General features: G+C 35.5%; 1 protein-coding gene across 3 annotated transcripts in view; it reads right to left on the bottom strand.

The window, feature by feature from the left end:
• Positions 1 to 22,771, bottom strand: part of ARHGAP15 (Rho GTPase activating protein 15) — a 617,790-nt gene that overhangs the window by 307,569 nt on the left and 287,450 nt on the right. For all 3 annotated transcript variants that reach the window (XM_086718493.1, XM_086718494.1, XM_025912351.2), the window contains 2 exons: positions 4,741 to 4,839; positions 3,358 to 3,487 (listed from right to left, as the gene is read on the bottom strand). In XM_086718493.1, the coding sequence (XP_086574619.1) occupies positions 3,358 to 3,487; positions 4,741 to 4,839 (229 nt within the window). The remainder of the gene's footprint in view (positions 1 to 3,357; positions 3,488 to 4,740; positions 4,840 to 22,771) is intronic.

The raw sequence follows: 22,771 nt of genomic DNA, 5'->3' as shown, positions 1-22,771 counted from the left end.
ATAGACCTGCAAAGTAAAGCTCAGAAAATTAAGAAACCTCTCCAAGGTTATCTGATGCAGGATTTATATTTGAGCTTTTCCTCTGCCATCAGTGGAAGATGCTTCTCTTTCCTTGGAAAAATGTGCTAGCATTTTCTTTGATTGACTCTCCACTTCCATTAACAGCCCTCCCTGGAGAGCTGCTCTCCCACTCTCATCCAATGCTGGTGTCCTGAATTTCCCACAGTGATTTGGCCCTTACATTGAATTTTCTGGCTTCTTGTCTGTTCAACTCAACTGATATCTTAAAATATCTGATTATTCCTTAATAGTGTTGGCAGGTTAGAATCATATTTTTAAAAGGAAAGTATATTTAAGCACTTAACTTTCACAATTTGCTTATTGAGAGTACATAATTTTTCCCATGTTACACAGAGAAACTGGACAATGAAATGACCACCTGTTAGCTGCTAATGATGTTCACATGCCTTTAAAAAAGTAATTCTGGCTTTATCTGTCTACAATCTTGGCGACAAAACTCATGGGAACGTCAAGGGCACAGGAAGCCAAAGGCAGCAAACTGACAATAAAGTTTGTGCTTAGACTACTAATAAGGAAGGAGATACTATGAATCTCTAATTCCACAAAATTATTTAATCTCAAGAGGGTAACATAAAACTGAATGCATGTTTTAAAAAACTGAGTTTGGGTGTTCAAATCTAGGACTTAGATCAGAGGGGTTTCACACAGTATATTTCTTACTTGAAAAAATATTTAAAAAAACAGCAACTATAAAATATGCCAATCACTATTTCAAGTGCATAGTCTAATTTGATATTGTGTGGGTAAGTCAATCATTTTGCCTTTCAAATGAAAATCAATACATAAATAGTGAATGAACTTGATTTAAAATAATAGATGGATATTAACTGTATTCTACGTTGCAAAAATATATACTAGCCTTAAAAAGGGCTTACAACTATAAATATCCATCAAAATATAGAAGTGAAGCATTTTCTAAAATTAGGGCTAGCATTAAAGATTAAATGACCCTTTTATTTTAATAGTTAGATCAAATCCCAAAGACATCTGGGTTTAATTCTTTTGCTAATATGTTTTTGGGTCCCTATTAAGCTTAATGATTTCTATGGATCTCATTTTTAATGTAATATATCCATCCAAGTCCAAAGTTGATACAAACTAAATTTACCTTTTATTTGTTCACTTCACCATAGTATAATGGTTAAAAGCAGAGGCTCTAATATTAACCTGAATGGATTTGAAACTTGTCTCTGTAACTTGTCTTTGTACAAACTGCCTTAATTCGCTGCACCTCAGTTTCCTCATCTATAAAATTGTGTTAGTAGTACCTGATTTGCTAGGTTAGTGGGAGGACTAAGTGAGTAACATAGATAAGAACTTAGAACAATTCCTGGTGAAAAGTAAGGGTTCAATATTTGCTACCTGTCATTATTTTTTAACTGCAAAGGGAAGAGTGAATAAGAGGTCACTAGAGAATTAGGTACATTTTTAAATGAGTAGAATAAATCATATGTTTCTTCCCTTGTCTCTATGCAGGATTGAATTTAAGCCCCAAATAGACAAATAATTGTCTTTCTCAATCAAAAATAAATACTAAAGAGGAGTAGCTGGGATTTTATCTGTAGGAACTTTTTTTTCCCCTAAAACATTTCAAACATTGTGCTGAACACAGAATCTATTTGCCTCAATGTTTCTGAAACACCTTTACAAAACTTTATTTTCTCCCAAGCTTTAGGCTTTAGAAGCATGTAAGGGTATCCTCCAAATCTCTACTAATCATTGCCTCATACATCCTATTATATATACAACAAAATGTTCATATAATTAACAGTAACATGCTCACATATTCACATGACATTAACATTCTCACAGTTGAATTCTAATTCTAAAATCTTACCTTAAATTTGATCCCATATTAAGTAAAGGGGAACAATGACCAGGAACTAAAGGGAAACATTCAAAATGAGATAACTCCAAACTGCCCCACGTTACGGAAAAATATTTTTAAATGGCAAATAACTTAATTTGCAAGCACCATACAGTTTAAGACATCAACATCGATCATTTTAAACTCCTACTTAACACAACTGGCTAGCTAAATATGTTTCTAGCAGTTGTTGTATTGTGGTATGAGTTTTTGAATTATGACTTAATTTTGAAACGGTGCTTCTACTCAAAGTTGTCATGCTATTTCTAGATTCTTAAGATCTAGAATAACTTAGCTCTGGAAGATATGCTATATACAAATGGCTTCTCTCTTCCTTGTCATATGCGTGTGAGTGCATCTATGTTTATATATACATATATATGTGTATATATATATATGTATGTGTGTGTGTATATATATATATATATATATATATATATATATATATATAGTCTTCCTGATGCACACAAATATATGTATATACACATAGAGTCATTTAGCATATGTACTCATGTTCATGTGTAGATGTTCTGTTAAAAGCCCTTCTCTATCTATGGAATTCTCTTTAAATCAAAGAGGTAGTATGTAACTATACTGATCTTAGATCAGAGGGAGATGGCAGGAAAAAATAGCGATTCAGAAGATCGAGGGTGCCTAGGTAGCTGATCCAGGAAAAGTACTATAATTTTTGAGAATTGGGGAAATTGGTTTTCTTTGATTTCGGAGACACCTGCTTTGATTTCAGAGATACCTTTCAGGAGGCCGAAACTCAAACCAACTGTGAGATATGTGTGACACCTTCTCATAATCCCCTTTTATTGAGGAGAAAACAGGTTGGACAAGTTTGAGAGATCTACTCAAGTTCGCTATATGGTGAGATTGGACCTTTCTACTCCAAATTCATTTGTTTCAGAATATTAGAACTAGATATGACCCTGCAGAACATATAATTCACAACCCACATTTCTACAATTTTTTGGTGGCCTGAAGGTGTGGAAAGTTGCATAGCCTGTTGGTTTAAGTTGAGCCAACTGTGGTGGTCACTCACACATTTTTTAATGTATGGAAATCAAATAGTCAGCATACCAAGGTTTAGAGATGCTTGACATTTCCCACTTTCAAAATCAATCACCAATCCGAATGCCCTGGCTATTACTCAGAGATTCAGAGGTTTGCTGTAAGCAGAGACCATGACCTTGGAACAATTATTTTCTCAAAAGGCATTACCAACAATGACGCTAGCAAAGCACCCAGACTGCCCTCCAGTGCATGATTCCCTGGCCAGGAAATGGCTGCGAATCTTCCATGAGTAGTATGAGTTTGGCTCAAATCTTATTTCAATGCATTTATATTTCATAAGCATTGCATTTAGACAAAGTTAAAATCAACAAGTAAAAAAAAATACTTACTTAAAGATTTTCTGTGCTCTGGTTTCTGTTCTTTTATATCATTATCGTAGTGACTTAGTAATTCAGTACTGGAGGATCTCTGGATTTTGAATAATTCCAGGTTTCTTGATGAACCACTTGGATCCTTTGGCTGGAAATAACAAACAATTAGACTTGAATAATTTCACAAGGAAGAAAGGATTCACCAAATAATTTACAGATCTATTTTGATGTTAGATTTAAAGGGAAGATTGAACTAAGATAATTACGTTGGGATAAGGCCTTTAATCATAGATATAGATATATATATAGATATATATATACATACATATATATATACATATATATATATAAAACTTACTAAGTGCTGTGCATCACCCCAAGTATTCCACATGTATTAACTCAATTAATCATCACAGTAATCCTATGAGGTAGGTATTATTATTACCCTTACTTTCCAGACAAGGAAACTGAAGCCAAAAGAGATAAGTAATTTGCCTAAGGCCACACAGCTAGTAAAGGATAGAACCAGGATTCAAACTCAGGCAGTTTGACTCCAGAGTCCACTCTTAATGACAACACACTCTGTCTGTGGGTGGGTGAATGTGGGTGTGGGCACTCAAGCATGTCTGGATAAGGGGATGATGATAATATTAACATATTGATGATGGAGAAAAGTCAATTGGTTATTTTTTTAAGTTTTAACCCCAAAATGAAATAAAGGATGACTGCAATTAAATAGCAATAAAACCACACAGAAAATGCTATATTTTCCTATTGTATACCTTATTAAAAGCTCTCAAGAATATTTCTTTCTAAGATTTTGCAAATATTAGTGTCCTAAAATTAGATGTTTGGTCTAGAATCAGTATAAAATGGTAGTTTTCAATAATCTGATTCTCTGAATGTATGATTTAGGGTAATTTCATGAAGTTTTAGATTCATAATTTTCATGAGAAGAACAATCTGGCTTAGCTGGAAGAACAATGAAAATCAGTACAAAGGATTATTATTTACTGGTGTTTGAACAGTGAGTATGAGCTTAAATACGTTGGTATTTATTTTTAAGAATATGTATTACAGACTGCATGAACTGAAAATATGAAAATTCAGTAGTCATTAAGTGCTTGTGTGCTTTTTACAGCCTCTAATAAATGAATATCCATGTTATTTGGGGGAAAAAATGAATGCACTGTGTTTTTGAAAGAGAAATCAAATGACATTTAGCTCCACAAATCATGTCTGTGGAAACGGTTTTTAGTGGACTCTATTTAAACTTAAAATAACTTAATATCTCTTGATCTGTAGGATCCATTGAAATGTGTGTGTGTTATATGCCTAAGCAGCACAATTTAAGTGACAACATTTTAATTAATAAAGGTAACAGCCAAAACAAATACATACCAATCTGTCAATTGCATTTTTGATAGCGTGGAACCAATCCAATATGATGAAGTCAATATCTGACTGTAGAAGGAACTCATTTCCTGATACTGTTGTGATCTGAAAAAAAAAAATTGACAGGTAAGCAAATCATATAAAATAGATCTCTTACATTAAAAAATGGATACACACACACACACACACACACACACACACACACACACACATGCTGTTTAAAAAACACACTTCAATACACCAAAATATTTTCTTGTATTCCAGTAATTGTCTTTCTGGGAACTGGGAGACTGGGATCATTGTGAACTGCTCTCTATAAACTGTTTTTTCATGTCATAACAAATACATTATTGTTTTAATAATATAACGATTAACTCAGAGTAGGACTAAAGCTGAATTACTCCAACTTAAGGAGAAGCAAGCCAGGAAGTTCAGAATAATGCAGACAGTATCCACTTAAGTCAGAACCTCAGAAAAATGCACCCGGGTGTGTCAGAATTCATTCTGCACTTTTGGCTCTTTCCTGTTTGTCTTTTTCAAATCTAATAGTATCTCTATATTTGATTTCCTATTATGGAGGGCTGTAAAACAGATTATTTACCAAAGAGACTAATGCAGACTTTTCCAAAAGGTCATGCAAATGAATAACATTTGGCTATTTCTATTTTCCTATCATAAAGATCTATAGGAAAGTAATAAAGCACCAATTTCTCCACAAAAGGAGTATATTAGAATAAAACTTTATTTACATATTTGAACCTCTCATGGAGTGTATTTATCAAATGAACATCCCCATTCCAGACTCTCAGGGCGATTAAGCAGTTGGCAATATTTAACATGTAACTATACGTTTTTCATTACAGTGAATTTTTTCCTCCCCAGAATTGTGAGAGAAGAATGTGACCCTATAGAAACAGAGCAATGCTCTTGATTTCACACATAAAAGGCTACTTAGAGACGAATTTGATTAGAGTGGGTGTGGACACGCTTTTTGTATTAGGCCATCAATCTGAACTGCGAAGATTTTCCCTTTGTATTGACTTTTTGTTTCAACAGGAAGATGAACACTTCCTGACTACTGTCACACATCAAGCAAGGCTTCAGAGGTTTAAGAGGACTGACACTTCAAAATACTCAATCAGGAGCTAGTCACCTCTTCTCAGCCTCACTTGCTCTGAATAGGAGGTGAACATTGAAATGTGGCACAGGTTCAGAAAATCGCAAATCATGCTTTAGGATGTCTCTATAATTCTATCATGAAAGTGACAATTATTACCCAAAATAGCTCACTCTGAAGGTCTCAATGATTCTTATGACAACATTTAATGACAATGGTCCTAGAGTTTTAAAGAAATCTTCGATTACACACATACATATATATTCACTTGTCATTTATTTTTAGAAAAACTGTATAGAGACGCAACATCACTCAGTGTTGCAGTGCAACCATTCTTGATTGCGACGTTTCACAACTGTAAGGAGAGGACTATCCAAGTATATGCGATTATGAGAAGTGAAAGATTAGAAAATAAGAGGAATTTTATTTTCTAGAATTTGACAGACTACCAGGGCCACTCTTTTTTTTTAAGTGAAATGCATGTAAGATTTCAAAAGGCTCAAAATATCCCCTAAATAGTCCTCTGTTTTATGTATCTATTACAAGACAGCTAAGCTGATATTTGCCTAATTATCTGAACACCCAAGCAATGTTTTCACTTACATAAAGCTCCAAATATTTACTTTATACAGTGTTGCCACAGAAATACTAATCTAAAAATATAAGGTCACTTGTGACTAACCCAAGAAAACTAGTAATGTCCTTGACCTCTACCTTCATTCTAATCTAACTTTAAATATTTTGATTATGAATGTAGTATATAACATCACAATTTGGTAACATACACAAAGAAATATGAATTAGCCCAAACACAACATGCAATCTAATATATTTTTTCTGCCATTATAAATAAACCATTATTAAAATTGTAAAAAGAAACATTTCAAAGTACAAGAAACAAACATAATTAGATTTACTATATTCTGAGGGTTTAGGAAAGAGCTAACACAGTTCAGTTTTCAGTCTAGTAAATTCAAACAGTGATAAAATGTAAGTACTTCGCCAGTACATTTGCATTTGTGGTGCATGCTATGCAATGCAAAGGGGATCTTTTACTGCCAACACAACCAAAAACAAAATGTATTTTAAAAGTTTCTTTATCCAAATATATTACTGCATTAATCGTACATACTCAGTGATTTATGAATTCATTTGAGGAAGCTGGATCAGAGAACTACACGAATGCAATTCATTCAAAATCTACTATCAGAAAGATACAGTTCACATTCTTTCCTCTGTCTTCCCACTAATCTTTCCAGTTACTAGGCAGTCTGGAGAAGTCTGCTACTGCTCTCTACAGTTTAAACGCATCCACTTCTTAATTACAGTCAGTAATTGACTTTGTTCTGCTCCATCCCAGCCATTCACAGGAAAGCATTTTCAAAGTCTTTGACTGCTCATGCCCATTTAATTCAGGTTTCTCAATCCACATTTTTCCATGACCTCTTTAAGGTTTTCTGATAAATGGTTTGCTGAATCATATTTTCAGTTTGAACAATTGAATTTTCAACACTCTTGGGGGGAAAAAACACATCAGTAAAGACTGTGAGCTTCGACTAAACCTTTTGATTGAGCAATTCCGGATGGCAATGTAAAGTGATGTAAAACTAACAGCAGACATAAAAGATTTTAGATGAAGCCATGCTAATGCGTTTTTCTATATCAAGTTTCACCCAAGTGACAGATGTTGGTGTGAGGTGGATGAAGAAAGAACCTACAGAAAACACAATGGGTTAAGGCAAGAGTGGCTGGTCTCCATTTTGTATTGAAACCTACTTTGGACAAATGTCTCTTGAACCGCTTCCTTGCCACCAAGTTATATTTTAAAGGGATATATCCTGCCACCAAGCAGTCTTAATGAAATGTGCTATTGTTGTCAACAACAGATACCTTTCATTACCTGTCTGGGGAAATTTGCCTCAAAGTTTTCATATTGGATAAGGATCTGTCTGAATTCTTGCTGGTGACACATGGATGCCTAGGAAATCGTAGGAGTGTATCCACCAGGCAACGTGAAGAACAGACACATTCTTTAAGAACCTAAGTCTGTGACCTTGTGGTTCCTCTGAAGATGGAAGCAGGTAACTCCTGGCTTCCCAACTCCACCAATAAGCAATGTGGAGAGAAGAAATGTGTTGTTCAGGCTTTAATTAATGCATGGAGTATTGTTATGCTAATTTAAACATCCTTGAGGAGTTTTAATGAGTAGTGTTTGTGTTTATTTAAGTATCACCCTTGTCAATATACAGTCCGGCATGTAGTCTTGCCCGTGTTAGATTTTAACGAAAGTGAAAAATAATACGTGGAATGGCATTTTTGCTATTAAAAATTTCCATAATTTGGTTTACCAGAATAGAAACAAAAACTTTTTAGAATTTCATATTTTTTCCTAGTTCTAAGAATAATTGAATTTATTGTGAAGAATTTGGAAAAAATAAAGATAACAAAAGAGCAAATTAAAACTATTCATGACTCCACAGAGTAAACAATGTGGACATTTTAATTTAGTTATCGCCAGCCTTTTTAAAATAATAATCAAGTATTTATGATAGTGATCAATGTACAACTTTATGCTATGGATAGATACCTAATCAGTAAAACATATTTGATGGCTAACTCTTGTTGGATACTTTCATTCCAGTTGACCTCAAATACATGTTGAGAGACTATCAAAAGTGCAAGAGATAATGAGTGATATCTGTTCCCTTCTTTGATCGTAGCACCTATCCTCTTGTAGAATTAATTCCGCAAATAATTCTTTGTTCAGGAGACTGAGATGAGGTGTTTCTGACTGAATATCCCGCTAGTCATCAAGGACTGATTGAGTATCCATTAAGTGCAAGGCACATTGCTAGAGGCTAGGGACACACACACCCCCCACCACCCCCCCCCCCCCACCATCCTCAAGAGCTCACAATCTGTTTGCATAAATAGGACATATGCATATAAAGATAAATAACAATAGAAAATGGCTTATACTAAGCCCCAATGTGAGTGGCACAGACAATGATCATGTCAAGATTTCAGAGGAGGGAGTAATTACTGCAGACACATTTACATCATGGAATTATACATAAACTGTTGGTCATGATATGTTATTCTTTAAAGGTTGATTGTATCAGAACTTTAGTACATTAAGGATACGAATACTACCACTTGGTATGCAAAGTAATATCAGCTTTAATGATCTCAAAGCACATAATAAACATTCTTCAAATGCAGTTTCCCTCCACTATCATAAAGTAATTTTGCAAATGAAGAAAATGAAGCAAATGAGGAAAATGAGAATGCCATTCTATCAAATTGGCATCATTTTAAATGATAGAATTAAGAGATTACAAAGATCTTGATTTCTAGTTCACTAGTCCTCAGCAAACAGTCTTACACAGTCAAGGACTCTGCATATGGGAAAAGGACTATGATGGTTTGGTTTAAGTTGTAAAATCTGGAATGTAGACCTTACAAAAAAGTTGCTTGTGTCTTCCTTGTTATGTTAAAGATAGCCTAATTTTAAAAAGATCAGACCATGGGAGAAGGGTAGGGGGAAAAAAATAGATACAAACAGAGAGGGAGGGAGGTAAATCACAAGAGACTATTAAATACAAAGAACAAACTAAGGGTGGGTAATGGGGTGGGGGAGAGGGAAACGGGTGATGAGCATTGAGGAGGACACTTGCTGGAATGAGCACAGGGTGTTGTATGTAAGCTAATTTGACAATAAATTATATTCATAAAAAAAGATACTAATGATATTATGTGGTGTAAAATGGATATGTTCAACAAACCCTGGGCCTTAATAAAAGTCTTTGTTTAAATGTAAAAATAAATAAATAAATAAATAAATAAATAAATAAATAAATAATAAAATAAAAAGATCACCCAGTATCCTTATTCAGATGTTTTCTTCTTTCTTCCCCCCCTCACAAACAACCACAATCTTGCTATGAAAAAATATATATCTAAAACAAGATTAGGGCATCCCCCCCCCCAAAAAAATGCCTTCAAATTCTAGAAAGGACTGAATCCTACATATGCATGAAGTATCATTCATATTTTGCTTAGGATCAGTCTTTAACTATCAGCCAAAGAAGAATTTATTACATCTTAATAAAGCTGAAACTGTATGTAAGAAACATATAATAGCATATTCCAAATATCCGAAGGGCCCTAAAAAATGTTGAATGATATGGCTACAGTGATTCTACAAATAACTGGATAACCCATTTAGAAGGAATGGGATTTAATTGCTATTGTATTTGGAGACACTTTGGGATCATGATGAAGTCATTAGATTTGCATTAAATGAGGTATATATAAAAATTTATGTCAAAATATACTAAATTCATTTGAAATGAATACAATTATTTTTTGAAATTAATTTTGGCTCTATCTTCATTGAATTCTAAGTGCATAAAATATAGGTATACATTTTGGCAACATTATAGCAAGAGCTCAAGACCTAAAGTTGAGGAAATAATGCTTAAAAAGATCCCTGAGACTCACAATTTTTTCATCTTACATCACACTTCACACATATCCATTTGATATAGCTGATCAATTAAAGGTTGTCATGGTTGTACTAATAGTCAAATTACTTAGTCTCAAAGGTGTTTATGACCAACGATGAAATTACATTATCAAGCTGCATGTCTATCTTAAATTACAGTCTGGTGTGAGTAACTCCTAACATTTTTCTTAACATGTTGAGCAAAGTTAACATAAAACTATGGGTAAAATATCAGTTAGAAGTAAAAGGTCTTCAATTTGTCTTTCCCAAAATATTACTTGTTAAAACATTTTGTGAGAAAGTATCTGCTTTGTGTTCCCAATGTTGCTAGATGTTAAGTAAATATATGCTGATTATAAGGAAAAAAAAGTTGCTTTGGCAACTCTCTTATTAAAATGCATTTGTAACCCCCATCTGTCATGAAAGTTTTGAAAAGTTTGTTTACTTTGGATGGCAGCCTTATCCAGGGTTACCCTAGCAAACAATGATAGCAGTCTTCAGAAGTTGTGTGAAGAACAAGCCACTAGGGATCCATTTTTGTTTTAATTGGCACACACAAACACTTTTCTGGTCTGTCAAGAAGATCAAGCTAATATGCATGGAGGGTGTTATATTCTTAGCTTTGGGGAGCAGTAAAGCTCCCTTTATTTAAGTAATTTAAATGATAGACTGCAAAAACTTTGCAAGTCAGAAAAATGTTTTATACTTTCTTAGGGAATATTTGTTTTAAGCAACGGAAAATGTTCTACATATCTAAAGATGTTGAACCTTATGTTATAATTACTCTCTTTCTTCTGACTCTGTGAAATATTCTTAAATCCACATGCTACTAAATAAGGCTAGCCACCAATGGATCCTGAATTTCCACAACTCCCCCCTGTGCTAACAAATGTGTGTTCATTAGTTTCCAGATGTTTATTGGATATGTTTTCAATGTGTTTGGGGCTGATTGATTTGCATGTACATTTATTGAAACCCTCAGTGGTGTCATCATATCAAAATAACCTGCCCATGTAAGCAATTTCTTGTTTAATGGAAAGTAAACAAATGTTGGGCTACATACACAACAGATCTCAAGTGCATTCCGAAATCTAAGGTTTAAGGCCAACCTTTCAAGAAACAGTGCTTTTTAATTGAAATTGAGTTGTACCTTTGACACCCAAATAATTTGGTTCATGCATTCTTACAACACAGATTTGTTCTACGAAATAAAATTGGCCCTATAGTGAACATTCACGTCCGTATCACTTGTCCACTCTACCTATTTGTTAACGAAATACCCAAACCCCAAGTCTATTTCAATCAAATGTTTAACAAAAAATCATGTGCATTCTTTTATCTGTCGGAAAATATTTTAAGTACTGAGAAAAAGTCTTCTCAATATTCATGAAAGAATACTATCCAAGTAATTAGTAGATAGTTTAACAGTTTCCACAGTTTTGCAGTCAGCTACACCCAAACTTTTGCCTGTGGTGCTCATATGAAAAACGACTGAAAAAGTGACTAATCGAAGCAGTTGGTGTATAAAGATATCAGCTTAGAGTTTTGCTGCTGTTAACGCTAATTTCTAAATTTGGGGGGAGTAGTTGCCTGTAGATAGACTAATCATCCTAGGACTCATGTTTTCTGGTCCCCACCACTCACTCAGTCACTGCCAACTACAGATTGGCCTTTAATCTGAGCTATGTTCACTGTGCAAAATTACTCATTTAGTCACATGACATTTGGAAATCTGCAGCTCCCACTATTTTCAAATTGGAATGATTTTTATTATTTCTGTTATTTATATAATGCCAAATTTAAAAAAAATTAATAAACACAGAAGTATAAACATTAAATCTCCCTTTCCCTGAGGTATACTGAATTACTCTCTATCCTTCTATATTTTTTGACCCATGGATTAACATTATATATGTGTTTATATTATAATGAAAATATCATGTTATGAAAATTTTTTATACATATAAATATCTATACTACTATAATCTCCCACATGGATTTAATAATAATATCTTTTGGTTTCCCCATCATCTCATCCACATTTTCCTTTCCAGTCCATATTCCATATTGCAGCCATAGTGATCTTTCTGAAATTCGAATCTGATCATCCTATTCCTCTGCCTGACATTGTTCTGAGATTCCCCACAGCTGCTACACTGCAATACAAACTTTAGTTCAGCCTGCCAGACCCTGTGTGCTCTTCTACCTACCTACACTGCAGGCCCCTGCTCTATATTTCCCTCTGCATCTCTATGATCCAGCCATGTTGAAATTTTTTTGTTGTTCCCAAGCTGTCCTATACAAATTTTCATTTCTTCCCTTAGAGCAGGTTGTTTCCATTGCCCAGACCTCTCTGGCTTCCTCCATCATCTCATTCAGATCAATTTAGATGTCACCTTTATAGAAAAGTGTTTTCTGAAATAGATACCCCTCCTAAATGTTCCTATGATGTCCTGATCCAACTTTATTATAAAACATATTGGTCTGCATTGCAATTCTCTGTGGATTTCTCTGTGATTACCCTGTACTACACTATATTTACTCTGAAGCCAAGGGCAATGGTCTACCCAGTGGGTGGCTGCACAACTCACACCTAAGGGGCATTAAATAAATAATAAATAAATGAACATTATCTACCATATACATTTCAGTGAATCCATTATATGCTAATATTTTATATGCCACAGTATATTTTTTAATAAAAAATTTTACAGTGAAAAAATTTATATTTAAATTTAGCCAGCTGGACTCAGTTTAGATAATCCTAATTTTTTTGGCAACATCCAAAACATCATAGTCAGTAGTCAACTGAACATAGGACTTCTTCTCTCCATCAGGCCTGATTAAGTTGTTAACCTTGTCCATGTCAATGGTCTTCTTCATACCCTGTTTGATCTGATGCTTATTGACCTTGACATCCACACTGAACCCAAGCGTGCTGTTGTCTTCTATTTTCTTCAGGGTCAACTCAGTAGTCGAGGGGAACTTGATGATAGCACAGTGGTCAAGTTTGTTTCTCATGGAGATGCTCTTCCAAGGATATTTAGGCTGCCTTCAGAGATGCAGTGTCTTGGGCCATTGTAAGGTAGGTGACATGTGGATCTTCTTTCTTTTGTGACTGTGGACATCTCTGTGGACAGCAAACTGTTTTTCTGACCTTCCAAGCTTTTGCTTTGGCTTCAGCTTTGGGAGGAGCAGGGGCTTCCTTCTTCGTCTTCAGCACCATCTTCGTGGAAGGCCTCCACTGCAATAAAATTTTGGAGGTTGCAAGACCATTGCATTCTTTTAGGCAATGTAAGTAGTTTATTGTGGCATTGACTAATGCCACTTTTATCAGAGTAGGGTAGGAAATCCATTTTGAAGATTGAAAACAGCAATCTGAGACTCTATTTTCCCATCAGTCAATAAGTCCTAGACTTCAAACAATAGGATTAAATTTGGAGGAGTCAGGAAGCACCATGACTGGGTCTATATTCCCAGGTGTATCACTAGAATAGAATGTTCTTGATTATATTCCAAAGCCACCATGTGACTTGCAGGGATAATCTACTAAATCAACTAAGAATCTCACCCTGTGTATGAACCTTTCTGAGAGTTGACAATGTGAGAAACTGAACACAGGTTTAAGATTTTCAAGAGGTAATTCTTAGGTTTATGGGTCAAGTCTTTAGAGAATCTCAATGATGCACAGGGGCTTATGCTTGTCAATCAACATTGCAGCCACTAAGTTTACTAAAACACTATTAACATCAATAAACAAGCAAACTGTGGGAGGACAGGTGGCCATTTTTTTTAGAAATATTAGCTAATTAAAGATACAGTGACTTATGCAAAAATGGATAATGTCACCACTAGTTTATTACTCACACGTTTTCCGTTAATAAGTGCTGAGATTGCACAACAAGAATAAAAGATGTTGCAGGATGTATCTCTATGCTATTGTAACATATTTGGCCATGATTATGAGTGTTTATAAAACATTCAAGAATTGTTCCATGTCTACTTACATTAATGAGAACACCTGTTAACTTTAGTGCTGTACAGACTTATTTGCATTAGATTCAGGTTTTTGCATACTGTACATCACTTTTTGAAACAATTAGATGCTTATAGAGAAATATAGCCGAGTGAAAAACAGCAGCTTGAATGCCTTCCGGCTTAAGACAATTCAACTCCAGGTTTCAGTGAAAAACAGAAATCTGCTGAATTACAATACTGACAGTTAGAAGTGAATGTAGGTGTATTTTGTAATTTTTACATTCAGAGAACAGAACGTACATATTGAAATCTGTGCTTTAATCCTCAAGTAAAAGTACAACCAACTGAGACCATTTCCAGACACCAGGGGATGACAATACCACCACAAGGCGGGTTCCTCATAATTTGGGGGGGCCTCCTGTCCAACGGTCATCTCTTTACCAGAACCAGAAAGCAAGATGATTTCCACAGGTGAAAATGTGCAGACTACTGATCACTTGGTATTGTTTATAACCATTGGCCATAGGGCCCTTTCTACATGATGACAGCACTGAAGGAGTGAAGGAGCCAAAGACTGTCCTGGAGTCTGTTACTTCCGAGCTTCCAGTCACAGCATAACCCAAATGTACCCACTAGAAAAAGCACCATAATTCCCTGGCAGAAGCCAGGGAGTCTGCCTTACTCATTACTCCGAGAAAACAGTCGTAACTTCTGTAGGTCTCACTCTATTGACACATCTGTCTGCCACTCCCCATAGGATGTTAAAGCTTCTGCGATTTAAATATTTTCAGTTATTGAAAAGGGAGCACTCATGCAAATCTGTGGATTCACAGCCTCTATTATCATCATTATATTTAAGAGGTGCAATATTTACATCAAAATGACTCAGTTGGTGATATATTCTAAAGATAAATGTGTATTTATGATCTGAAGAAGTGTGATTTATAACTACCTTGTCAGACATAAACAGAGTGCCTCTGTGCTGTTCTAGTAAATGCAGATTAGCCAGGGCACAGATGAATTATTTTCACAGGATTAACACCACTTTGACCTGGGAAATGAGAGAACTAAGTATTGCCCTTGGAGAATGTATAGATCACAAGAAAGAATGGTATCTATTTCCTTCTCACCACACAGTTTGGGAAGAATAACAAATATTAGATGAAGATTTGGGGATCAACCAGTAAATTTTTGTCTGGAATCCAAATCTCCTAATTCAAGAAGTTAATACTATAATAAAGCCTTACTTCTAGCTTATGAAAATTTTCAAATTGTATTTAACCAAGTACTTGACAATCTAGACTTTGCCCTCCATAAAAGAGCATCATCCTTCATTAAGGATGATACACTAAGCATATGTGTAATTAGGAAGTTCACAAATGAGGAGAAATTTCTCATTTCCCATGAATTCTAGGCTTAAGTAAATTTTGAAAAAAAAATTTTTTTTCTGAAAATGTGCAGAAATGATGATTCTCCCCACTGGAGAAAATCCCTAACTATCCATTCAAAAATATTATCTTTAAACAAACATGAAAGGGGTGCCTGGGTAGCTCAGTCGGTTAAGTGTCCGACTTCAGCTCAGGTCATGATCTCACGCTTCGTGAGTTCAAGCCCTGCGTAGGGCTCTGTGCTGACAGCTCAAAGCCTGGAGCCTGCTTTGTATTCTGTGTCTCCTTCTCTCTCTGCCCCTCCCTGGCTCATGCTGTCTCTCTCTCAAAAAATAAATAAACATTAAAAAAAATAAACCACTTGTGATTATATGGTAGACAATGACATCTGTCAGTTGAGCAACAGGACACATATTTAATAATGGAGACTTTTGACATTTGGAATGACATACACATTACTCCATGCCAAATGTGTGCAAAAACACTTAACACTCCTTACTCTCCCCCCAAAAAGGATATTTGTGTTAAAAATAGTACCATTTATAAATGTTGAACTTTAAGAAAATGTTGGTTGCATTATTAAGGACTGTATAGAGTGATCACATAATTTATTGCCTAAAATGTGATAAGTCTGAAAGCAAAAGAGGTATTATTAATAATTATGCCAGGACAATAGGTCTACTTAATGTACATTGGGACATAGGGATCACTATTTATCATACACAACAGTGAGGAGCAATTCAACAGCCATTGATCTTCAGGAGCCTAGTGAACTACTAGTGTCAAATTCTAGAAACTGTGAGGTATTCCAAAATAAGCTAGCAGTAACCCTTGTTCTTATAAGAAGCTTATAATCTAGTGTGACATATAAGACTAATACGGGAAAACAATGAGAGACAATAATTAATCATGGTTCAAGATGGGGCATATGGACTCGTTTTAATGGAACAAACCAGATTCTCTCAAAGTAAACTGGAGCCCTCAGGGAAGAAGGTTGGAGAAGGTTCTTACAAGAACAAATGAGACTTAGTAGAAGAAAAGGAAGGGGAAGAGAATAACACAGGTAATAGGAGAAGGTTGTATAATTACTCAGAGGCAGGAAAGAATATAGAATCTCTAGAGGACATTCAGTCTGTTTTTAAGTCCTCTGTGTGGGTGCTTTTCCCTTCATTCATCCTTTTTAAAAAATTTTTAAAACATTTATTTATTATTGAGAGACAGAGAGAGACACAGCACGAGCATGGGAGGGGCAGAGAGAGGAGGAGACACAGAATTCGAAGCAGGCTCCAGGCTCTGAGCTGTCCACATAGAGCCCAACTTGGGACTTGAACCCACAGACTGAGAGATCATGACCTGAGACAAAGTAGGACGCTTAACTGACTGAGCCATCCAGGTGCCCCTTTTTAATTTTTTTAATATTGATTTATTTTTGAGAGACAGAGCACAAGTGGAGGAAAGGCAGAGAGAGAGAGGGAGACACAGAACCCAAAGGAGGCTTCAGGCTCTGGGCTGTCAGCACAGAGCCTCATGTGGGGCTCGAACCCACAAACTGTGAGATCATGACCTGAGCTGAAGTCAGACACTTAACAACTGAGCCAGCCAGTGAATGTCCCTCCATTCACTCATCCGTAAATAGATGTGTCTATCAGCATTCTCTCCTAAGCTTTCTCACCTGCGGACACACTCCTGAGTGACATTACCAACTCCATTTTGTTTTAACCAGAGTTACAAATTGATAAATCCTTAATTTATATTTCTAGTTTAGATATCTTTCTTGGTATCTATTTTAACTTAAGCCACCATTATCCCTGGTTTGATCTCTCTACTGCTAGTTTGTGTTTTTTACAAGCCATTCTCTATATCCACTTTATGAATTCTTGATTTTGTGCTTGGAGATCTTTGTAAATATAGATTCTCCTGCTCACTGGGACCTAAAGAATCAGACCCTAGGAATAGGACCCCAGAATCTGTTTGCAGAGCTCCAAGTGCAATTTGAAAGTTACTTGCTGTTCTGACTACAGGTAGATGATCTATCCAAACCCACACCTATCACATGTCATTTAAAAGTCACTGACTGGATTCCTAATGCCCTCAAGATAAAACCTAAATTTTTTAATATGGATCACCAAGCACTTAGTGACTTCTCTCTCTGTCTCCAACCTTTTCTCTTCAAGTCCTCTACTTACTAACCTCATAACCTGGAGCAAGCTATTTGTAAGCACTGTATTTCAATATCCTCACCTATAACATAATAAAAATAATAATACCACATAGGACCATTGTATAGTCCATATGAAATATAAATCAGGAACAGAAATTAGCATAGTATTTGGTACATAGTTTTTTTTAAATATTGTGGTTATTATTATTTGATTCATTGAGTTCTCTGGATTTTTACAAACTTATTCTCATCCTTCAGGAAACTATCCAAACATCACCTATTCAGGAAAGGCTTTTCTAACCTCGGTAGGTCAACAAAAGGAGTGTCCTTCTGGTAGTCCGTACCTACTCCATCCTGGTGTTTATCTCATTTTTGAACTTACCAAATGTCTTGTCTGATGTTTGCTACACTTTAAACTCCCCGAGTTTAGCTTAGCAGAGCATCTGGATCACCACAGGCCCTTAATAGAGGGTCGTGGAATGAATGAAAGCTCAGTTGACATAGGTTAATACTGTAGAGTTGTGGTATTCAGATAACAGACCTTAAAATTTAGAAACATGTTTGATTTGGTATGTTAGGCAAGAGGAAAGCCGTGCTAGGTCCCTGAGCAGATCTATCAGTAGAGCCAAGCATAGTGTCAGACAAGCAGAGGCATTCTCTTAAAGCTGTATGTGTATTACAACTTCCCTAACTGTCAGCATGGCTCTGTCTTCCAAGTCTGTGCCAATGCAACTCTTCTGAAAAGATGATACACCACTTCTGTCTGATGTAGAGTGCCTCTTCCATGGTCTCCTGGGTTTTCTAGGCTCTTTCTGGTTCTCAGCCTTTTTGCTCTTCTTTCTACACAATGCAAACTGCTTGCTTCTCTACCTTTGATTTTAGATACTAGCTTTTGAGATGCTTGTACCCTCAAGATAACTTGACATGATCTCAAGCGCTGATAATTAAGAATACACCCAGTTCTCAATAGCCAGTCTTCGCTGAAGCTCAGTTATGTAAGTGTATCCTTATCCTGTTTCTTGGCTTCTGATTCCCTAGTCGGGTGGCTTATATGGTGCACAAGACCCTCTCAGCTGGCAGGAGTCCTTTTGCCAGTATCCCTTTCAGGGACTGGGGCTCTGCTGAGCATCTTTCTGATTCTTTCTGCCTGCCCCCCTTCTTTAACTCCACCTTCCATCTGCCTCATCTACCTAAATTACTAGACACGTAACCAAACAGTAATCCATACTTGCGTGCAAGGCAGATGGTCATATGAGTATCTGAAAATGAGCCATTTCAGTGTATTCATTGATTATCAAATTGGCCTGTGAAATATTCTTGTTATTTCAGGTTGGAACTCACAATCTAACTCTAACAGACTGGACTGTATTCTGCCATCTTAGCTTTTGCTTCTGTATTCTGTCCAGCAGACACATTTCTTTCCGATATTATCAGTTTGGCTTTTCCCTAGCACCTGTCTCATCTATAGTTTTCTGCCTGCTTCATAAAGATGGTTCTATTGCCATTAACTGGATTTTTCCTGATCCCAGGAACTAATCCTAATCCCTGAATAATTGATATCTAAAGATCATCAATTCAGTGAGTTGCTCCCCTAATTTTTGAGGCTCACTAAGAACTATTGTGTGGTTTATCATCCTCTAGGATCCTGAGGAGCAGGACATTAGGATAACATTTTCCCATCTTTACCACCAGTATCTGGCTTATAATTTGCTACGAATGATGAATGGCTCATGGTATTGGAGTCACATCTTCCTGAGTTTCATCCATAAAGTTTTCTAAAAATGTTTGAGTTTTAATTTGGTTAAGTTTATATGTAGCTTGTGAATTTACCTGGAAGCAGATGAGGGAGACATTAAGAGAAGAATTTATTTCAAAGTTAAAGAAGACACTGCCCAGGAGGTATAGTCTGATGATGACTTTCAAACTTTTTTGGCCAAGATCCATGGTAAGAAATATATTTTACATTGCCAACTCATACTTCTTATTCAACTCTCTCTCTCTGCCTCTCTTTCTCAGACACACACAATTCTATCTATCTATCTATCTATCTATCTATCTATCTATCTATCTATCTATCATCTATCATCTATGTATCCATTCATTTACTATACTATGTAAAATATTCAATGCATATACTATGAGTGTGTGTATATGTGTGTATGTTTGTGTGTATATATATGTATATATCATAAGGTGAAACAGAAGTTATGAAATAATAATTCCCCTTACTATAGGTATATGTACTACTGTATGTATTTCTATTCTTGTCTAAACGTATTTTAACTGATTTATTAAAAAAAAAAAATACTGGTCCCAGCTCACTAAATTGATTTCTTGACCCACTAAAGGGTCTTGAATGCAATTTGAAAAACACTGGCCTAGGGAGTAATAAAAGATGAAACAATCTTCATCTCCAAAAGCTCTGCTCTTTGGCTTTTCTCTCTCTCTCTCTCTCTCTCTCTCTCTCTCTCTCTCTCTCTCTGTCTCTGTCTCTCTCTCTCTCTCCTGGTTTATAAGATGCTTCAAAATGTCTCCATATAATTAACAGTTGAATACTTAAACCTATGGAAAGACTCCAGAATATTTGCCACAATTTTAGCAATTAGGCCTGAATGATCAGTAACCCTGTGTCGGGAATTCTTCTCTGATAAGTCATTTCCTGCCATGAAAGTAGAATTAGGATGTGGTTCTTTGGAATTTGGCTTAGACCCTGGCTTTTCTAAATATACCTTAAAGCAAGAGTTTCTTTAGAAAAGAAGAAACAAAGACTTTGGGGTAATGTGAAGTTTGGAATACATTTGAGATACCTCACCATGATCCAAACAGGGTAAACCAAAGAAGTTAAAAGCCTGGCAAACTATCAGAGGCAGAGATGGCAGCTATTTGTTTTTAAGTCCCATGTATTGAAACAATGAGTGCGCTCCGTGTTGCATCCTGCAGCACCATGATACAAAGTCTGGGAGTAGTTATTAGCATGTGTCTGTGTGATGGGAGAGGGAAAGCTAAACATTTTAATAGTGTTATGGCCTCTCCTTCTCAAGTTCCCATTAATGCAAATACAGCACATGTGGTTTAATTCCCAAGAGCCTTGTAGGACACAAATCACAGATGTGGAATAAACATTATCAGGGACTATGACTCCATGGTCTTCTCCTTGCCATCAACAGATGCCCTTATGCTCCCATGATGTCAGACAGATACCTGATATGCTATCTTGAAGAAAATCATGGAAAGTCAAAGTTCTCAAAGGGCTCATGACGGTGTGGTTTGAAAGTAGACTCCAAAGACTTATTGGTAACTTATGGCAAAGGCTTGGACTGCATCAAGGTCTGCTTTCAGAGAACACTCACTGCTGTGATAACTAAATATAGCAAAATTTACTCATCATTTATGCATCAAAATTACCAGAGATGTATGCTCTGTGTGGAATACAGTGTTCTTATAATGTAACCCAGACAATATGATGGCAGAAGGCTGACAAAATGAAGCTGGTATACCTCAGATTTTCAATAAAATTTCCCCCAGCTATCCTGAATCTTCTATGCCATCTTTGAGACGACTACAGTTCAGAGTTACTGCTGTTCTGAGATCACACTCTTCTCTTTTTTTCTCTTTTCCAGCCTCTCTCTTATGACATTCTTTCCCAAAATTCTCAGACTCAAAAACTGAATAAATTCAGTCTCTGTGATAAAAACCCATTATCATGACTATATTCTAAAACTGCCACTGCATTTGAAAAACTGGGGTAATTTTTTTACATACTGATGAACTGCATTACCCATAGGTGAGACTTCAGTATCCACATGCTGACCCGACCTTAAAACTTATATTGGCAATATTGTCACTTGTCATGTAGTGTGATTCTAGGAGCATTAAGAAGCCTCTTTGGATGACAAACTAATTCCCTAAACTTGCTGTATCAGATTGGAAATTCAATCATCAGGTTGTTCCTTTAGATGAAGCCTTTTAAACAATTAAGTGGAGGGATCATCTTTTCGTATAGTTATTTGTTCCAATATTGGTAAAATATATATATTGAAACATATTAAAACAAATTATTTCTAATTATAAATACAGTTTATGAACACTTTAAAAATAAGCAAAATCAGAAATATGCAAAATTAAACTTAAAACCTATCTGTACTCACACTACTCAGACTGTACTTCCTTCTAGATTTTTGAATGCATATGATATATACATCTTATATTGTGTTTGTATTATATTATATTAGCCATATATAGGTCAGATTAAATATGCAATATTGTATCTTGCTTGTATTTTTAAATATTTCGTTAAAATTTATTATTTGTTTTTCTTAGAAGAGATTCTTACAGAGAATTATTATATCACAAATACAATTTTAGAAGGCGACTAAAATGCATTTCTAATTACTTTTTAGAAAGATTGTTCTAGGGGGTCCTGGGTGACTCAGTCGGTTAAGCATCCAACTTAGGCTCAGGTCATGATCTCATGGTTTGTGGGTTTCAGCTCTGTGTTGGGCTCTTTTCTGACAGCTCGGAGCCAGGAGCTGCTTGGGATTCTGTCTCCCTCTCTCTCTGCCCCTCCCTATCTCTCTGTCTCTCTGTCTCTCTGTCTCCCTCTCAAAAATAAACATTAAAAAAAAAAAAGCTTCTAACCTTTCTTACCTCACTAAAATTTAGGAATGAGGTCATTTCAAATCATATTTTATCCTAAGTGACATAATATTTTACATATATCTAGTAATTTTTTTCTTAGAATTTGTTGCTGGTATTCTTTTACATTTTTCAATTATAGGATTTTAAAAATTTATTTAAAGAGTATAAAGTTTAAACTTGATCATAATTGGTACATGTATTTTTCTAAATTTATTTTGATAGGTACTTCTAATGAAATTATTTATACA

This window comes from Puma concolor, chromosome C1, assembly GCF_028749965.1.
Source record: "Puma concolor isolate L17-30 chromosome C1, mPumCon1.1.hap2, whole genome shotgun sequence".
In the NCBI taxonomy this organism is placed as follows: domain Eukaryota; kingdom Metazoa; phylum Chordata; class Mammalia; order Carnivora; family Felidae; genus Puma; species Puma concolor.
The sequence above is the reverse complement of the archived record's forward strand: the minus strand, read 5'-3'. Positions and strand labels throughout refer to the sequence as shown.